The sequence below is a fragment of the Xiphophorus hellerii genome, chromosome 3, assembly GCF_003331165.1.
Source record: "Xiphophorus hellerii strain 12219 chromosome 3, Xiphophorus_hellerii-4.1, whole genome shotgun sequence".
Lineage (NCBI taxonomy): Eukaryota > Metazoa > Chordata > Actinopteri > Cyprinodontiformes > Poeciliidae > Xiphophorus > Xiphophorus hellerii.
The window spans coordinates 30,650,022-30,656,021 of NC_045674.1; the positions used below are offsets into that span (position 1 = coordinate 30,650,022).

Genomic DNA, 6,000 nt, shown 5'->3' on the forward strand with positions numbered 1-6,000 from the left:
GATTTTGCCATTTCTTCAAAAACATTTGGCTCGTCATGCTGTGACTCTGTTTCCCAAAAATTACACACAAATGTGATGATTTTCAGATCACTTTTATTCGGTGTGATTTTGACCAAACATCAGAGTGAATTTCTGGTGAGGACATCAGTTTGTTTACTAAATGAAACAAGTTATTTCTGTCACATTGTGAAACTTTAATATTCACGTTCTACACAGCAGTCCGTTTACAGTCCGGGTCAGAAACTCCTTCTGCTCCACGGCTCAAACACCATGAAGGCCAAAATACTCAGGAGTCAAGAAAAAAGTGAACAGTTTCTAATAATAAAGGTTAATCATAAGTTAATCATGATAATGGTTTATTATTATGCTGAATGATAAATTCAATATGCAACAAAACTTATAAAGCAGTCATATTTTTGGAGAAACAGGATCTGCAAATGATTGTGAAACTTGTTTTATGTCTCAAATTTAAAGATTTGGATTTTTATAAGTTTTTGGTTGAATGTTTCACATTTTGTTTAGGTCTACAATTTTTTGTAGCAACAAAAACAATATATAGATCAAAGTTTAATGAATGAGTTTTTTTTCCCATCAAAGATGATCTTAGCTTCCCAGCGGCCATATTGGTAGGACTGTTGCCTTGCAGCTAGAAGATCCTTGGTTTGAATGGTTAATTTGTGGTGTGTGTCTCTGTGTTGTCCTGGCAACCAGTCCAGGGTGTACGTCGCCTCCTGGCCCGGATGGATGGATGGAAGCTTTTTGAAGCTCATTTCTGATTCATTGCCTCCAGATTGGAATTTTTAAGTTTTGTGATCACAGAAAACTTAAAACAATTATTATAGTCTCCTGTCACAACAACTTCTAGAAGCCTAAACATTCAGGTCCGACTCGTTCTCCTCCATCTGATCAGAACTTCCTCCTGGAGCTCTGACCAGGACTGTACAGGTGTGCTTGCCTAATGTAAACTGTACCAAGCCATCTTCCGCTTTAGTCCCGTTTCAACTCGGCACTCGTAGTGCAGAAACCACAACCAATGATATATTATGTGACTATAAAGAGAAAAACTCATTAAAAAAACATTATTTCTGGTTAATTACATTTAAAGACACAAGGTGAAATCTCTTTCTCTTGTAACAAACTATGAGACGGTTAACGAAGAGCTTCAAGTTTTATTTTCTGTTCAGTCAGAAGGATTAGCACAGCTCCGTGTCTCTGGCCGTCTTCACCTGGCTCCCAGAGTGTTCAAGTAAAACTGGCAGTTGCTTCGCAGCCAGGAGACGACTCAGCCCAGATCCAGTCTGTGGAAATCCCGCCTGAGACGGCAGAGCCAGGAAGCGGCGCTGCCAGCAGGCAGCTAAGCTGCTGGCTGATCTACATTTGCAGTGCATTGTGGGAGGGTTCAGACAATTAGGGACCGATTTGACACATAAATAGACACCAAAGTGATAACTGATGGGTGTCAAGACGGGGATAGTGCAACGTCTCACACCTCCAGACGGTCAAAGAAATGAAGTGTTACTCGCCCCCACTCTGTCAACTCCACAAAACGAGATCCTAACAGAACCGCTTAGCAACGGGAGCCTTGTGTACGTGTGAGCCGCTAGTCGTTCTTCTTTCGAAAAAACGATTTCCCCTCTGAAACTCTGTCTTTGGTTTCCTGCAGCTTCTCAGAAAGCTTGTCTTTAGTCTCTTCCATTTTCTCAGAGATGAGTCCTTTTGTTTCCTCCATCTTTTCTGTGAATCTCTCCTTCGTCGCCTCCATCTTGTCCTGGAGGTAGTCCGTGACTGGCGGCGGTGTGGAGAGGTAGCCCTGTTTGCGGAGGTACTGAACGGACAGCGAGGTTCCGCCTAGCGTCACTGCGTATCTAGCTGGGGTTGCAATCTGTAGAGGAAACAAAGGAGAACACTTTAACCTGATCCCATCTGAGAGCCATATTTGGATCATTCTCAGACAGGTCTGTTGCCCAAACCGCAGTGTTGACGCTACCTTGAACATGGCGTAGGCGGTCAGTGCATAGCCACTAGAAGAATCTCTCATAAGGCCAACTATTGATTCTGGGAAACCAATCATCTCTAGGAACGGCACTACATTCACACCTCTGTGGGGTTCAAGCAACAGAAAACTTTTAGATGTCAAAAACATTACGCTTCCTGTTCAGTCAGAGTACTTTAAAACGCTCATCATTAAGTTTCAACCAGCGGCTGATTTCCAGGATAGAAGTCTTAAATGTTACCTCTGAATGTTACTCACTTCATAGCAGCGTAATAGAAGGTTCCAAACCAGACGGAGGACGTTGCCAAGTGAACTGGGATCATCACCTTCCCGTACTGTTTAAACGTCTTCTTAAACCTCTGGACCAGACCGATGGACTTGTCTTGCAGCGGGTCAACGTCCGCCTTCTCCGGCTGCCCTTTGGGGTCGTCCTGTGAAGGCGGGTCAGACGCAGGTTGTGCTGTTTGTTCCTGTGGGGATTGGTGCTTTGGCTGATGTGCTGCTCTGCTGGAGGCGGACGCTGAGACCCATCTCTGGGCGGTGGGCGGCAGCAGCGACAGACGGAGCACGCAGAACCTGGATGCCGGCGCTGTCGCCGCCGGATGCTCGAGGACAGCTGCGCCTGCCGCCAGCGAGCGCCACGCCACCACCCGCCACAGGGTCCCAGGGGTAAGGATGTGCTGCATTATCCTCCACCTCCACTCCTAGTCCTCCTCCGTCCTGATGGTCAACCACAGTCTGTGGGGAAGCAAATAAAACATGACATGAAAGCTAAACTTTCATGTCTTCCCTTCACTAACCACACCCAGGCCTGATCTGCACAAACAAAAAATCACTTAAAGAGAACCTTCCTCTCAACATGAAGTAGGCCAAAAGGATTCAAAAAGCAACACCTTAGTCTAAAAAACTAAAAAAAGAAGAGACAGCCTTCAGTGTGATGTTCAGAATTCACTGCTGGCTAATGCTAACAACAGCTAGCAGTCATTGCTTTCTAGAAAGCAGCATGTAGAGAAATTCCTGGCCTTAACAATACTGTGCACTCTGGAGGTCTGCCATGTTACCATGGTAACACTGAGCTAATCTATGAGGCGGAGCTGCAGGAAACTCCAAACAAATTTTACAACAGTTCATAGGTCCTAAGTGACTCTCATGTTAAAACATAACATCAGTATATTTCTGCTAAATGAGGAAACACATGGCCCATATAATCATTCCTAAAGCCAGGACCTTATTTTGGAACTAGAGATAAGTGTTTCAGTTAGTTGAGTGGGTCAGTCAGTGTTTGTGATCTGACCAGGCTTTTCAAGCCGGCCTTCTCCTCCTTTATCCACATTTTCAGCTCATGTTGTGTTAACTGCCTCTCTAAAGTACACAGTCAGAGCTTCTGTTTGTCTTCCACTCTGGTAACTGTAACATTCCTGCTATGGGCCTCTGGCTCTTGATCCTGACATACCAGCTCCTTGCTGGGTGCCTGGCTGGATTTAGGAAAGAGTAAAAAAAGAAAAAAAAATAGTAGGTGCTTTAACTCCAAGGAGCTCCATCAGGTAATCAGACAAAGAAGCTCCAAAAGCAGAGATCTTTGCTGTTGTGTGTTCACACAGTTCATCAGCAATGATCTTACAGAAAGGAATCGTTGCTCTCCAACAATCTGGGAATATTCTAAGGGATTTAATTTTTTTCCCTATAAAATTCCAACTCCATCACAGCTGACGGAAATGTGCCAGCATTTCATCCCAAGGTCGTGACCTTGGATGCTTTGCAGCTGAAAGAATTTTTGCTTTCGATTTTTTATTTTTACTTTCAGGTGGTTATTAGTTGCGTAACCATGGCAAAAATATATTTTTGTTTTCTACATTTAAGAGCAGGTGATTAGCATCTCCATAGTTTGAATAATACCTGAACTCTGACCCCAAATCCCCAAGATGAAAAGGAGGATTCATGGAAGGAGAGAGGAATTTGGTACAGTCTCTTCCATCCACCATAACAGACCAGGATCATATCCCCTACTCCAACGTCTCTCTGCCCAGCTTTCTACGGATACAGCTTGATCAAAGAGGTGTAGCAAAAGCAAAGGAGGTGGATTAGCGGTGCTTGCCAACAACCCTGGTGTCATCCAGGACACGTTACTGAGTAATATTGTCTCTATTGAGCTGTTAGCATGTTATTATAGTCATGAGATCATAATACAGCAACAATCTTTAGTCAGAGGCCTCTTCAGGTCTGTTGTAAGACTGACTGCTACTGCGAATTCTGGCCAAATCATCAATACGTACGACGACTCTTTTTAACATACTTTGATGAAATAAGCTATGGGAACATTTAACTTCTGTTTTAATTGAATTGAAATTATACCTGTAGCTAAATACAGGTAAATACAGGTATATGACAGTAATATTAGAGACTAAAGTAGATATGACTGGCCATAATGTACAGCACTAAATTTAGTCATAAATTTAGTCCCTGTGACTAATCTTGCAGCTACAGAAACCTGGAGGCCTTACAAGCATTGGGCGGACCATGAGGTTTCCTGTCTGACAGCTGAAGCTTGACCCAGATTGGGTCATACGACAATGAGGAAAAGTTAGACAAAAAGTAATGAAGTCATTTCCACACCCAGGTTTGCCATGAATTACATGTTTTTAGACACGTGGCTCTAAACGATTTTAGAGCCTGGAAAAAACTAAGCAATTTGTTTTCAGACTAACTTAAAAAGAAGGGGGAAAAAAATCTTAGACTTTAAGACAGGTGACAAAACTTTTAGCAGCTAAAAATAACACTTGTCTGCAGTCACTACGACTTTCTTTTCCTTCAAAATAAAGCCATTTTGTGACGCCATCATATCTGCTGGGGTTAATTTAAGCAATAACCAGAAGATTAAAGCTTCAGTAAAGCTGTTGTTTACAGAGTCATGCTAAGCTAGCTGACATTGGGCATGTAGTGCTGGAGGACAAGAACCACCGTTCAAGTTCCTTCTACTGAACAGAACTTCCCAGCAGGTTATGGACCACAGAGGGCTTTATCGCTGTTAAGAAAACTGAATATCCCGGCTAAAAATGTCACAGACACCGGGGTCAGAAAGCACCACAGTCTGAACAGCTGCCAACTTTGCTACTGACGTTAGCTAGTTAGCTTACTGCTAGCGGCACTGCTAAAGCTAGTTATCAGTAAAATCAGCTGTGATTGGCCGAGCCAGATACTCTGCAGCTAACAAAATACAGCCCTGAACTTACGCGCTGTTGGAGTCAGAGTTCAGCAACACGGCGGAGTCCTCAGGGCCATTCAACACTCACAAATGTTTCAGGACCACATTGACAACTGGACAGTATGGACTCCAAGGAGAGCAGCATGTCTCCGAGTGGTCCACCCCCAGCCGCGCATGGAGACAAGGGAAATGTAGTTGATAATGGCGCCGAATGTCAGTAGAGTCGGGAAGTTGAAAAATACAAGTCCCAGCGTGACTTGCGTAGATACGTCATCTTTTCGAGGGCAGGGTTTGGTTTATGTGGCTTGTTTATCGCTGACTGTAACGGTGGGTCCGCACCATTTCTCACCTGGCGAGAAAAGTTCAGACCCACCAGCGAGAGGTGCGACCAAGTTGTGTGTGCCTTCTAAGATTTTAAAAATATGTGGTTTTATTGTTTTGTTTGTTTTTAAATAGTGATAAGAAAGTCAGGATTAGGAGCAATACAACAAATTCAAATCAGTGTATCAGAGTGCAAGTAAACCCATAATAGTTTATCTTTTATTATTGCTAATTTACTTCTTTAGTCGTTGGTGGTGCGATACACTGATTCCTTTCTCAGGTGATGAACTACTCCATTCTATCAGCAGAACTGTCCATTCAGAAGGAAATCACCTCCCACACCACATCGCCATCACTTCTTTCCGAGTGACTAAAAAGGAGTGTCCCCAGGGTTCCACAGACGGTTTAGCTGCCATGTATTCCAGACGTGGTTCCGTTTTAGATATTGCATACAGTTAAGTCTGTCAGTCTCCGACATCACCTC

The 6,000-nt window shown here is 43.6% G+C and overlaps 1 protein-coding gene across 1 annotated transcript; it reads right to left on the minus strand.

Moving 5' to 3' along the window:
- Nucleotides 1–749: 749 nt before the first annotated feature.
- Nucleotides 750–5,361, minus strand: fam210aa (family with sequence similarity 210 member Aa). The gene is made up of 4 exons (XM_032559346.1): nt 5,224–5,361; nt 2,252–2,731; nt 1,988–2,099; nt 750–1,882 (listed from the first exon to the last, which is right to left on the minus strand). The coding sequence occupies exons 2-4, from the start codon at nt 2,677–2,679 to the stop codon at nt 1,601–1,603; spliced, it is 822 nt and encodes a 273-aa protein (XP_032415237.1). The 5' UTR covers nt 2,680–2,731; nt 5,224–5,361; the 3' UTR covers nt 750–1,600.
- Nucleotides 5,362–6,000: the final 639 nt, after the last annotated feature.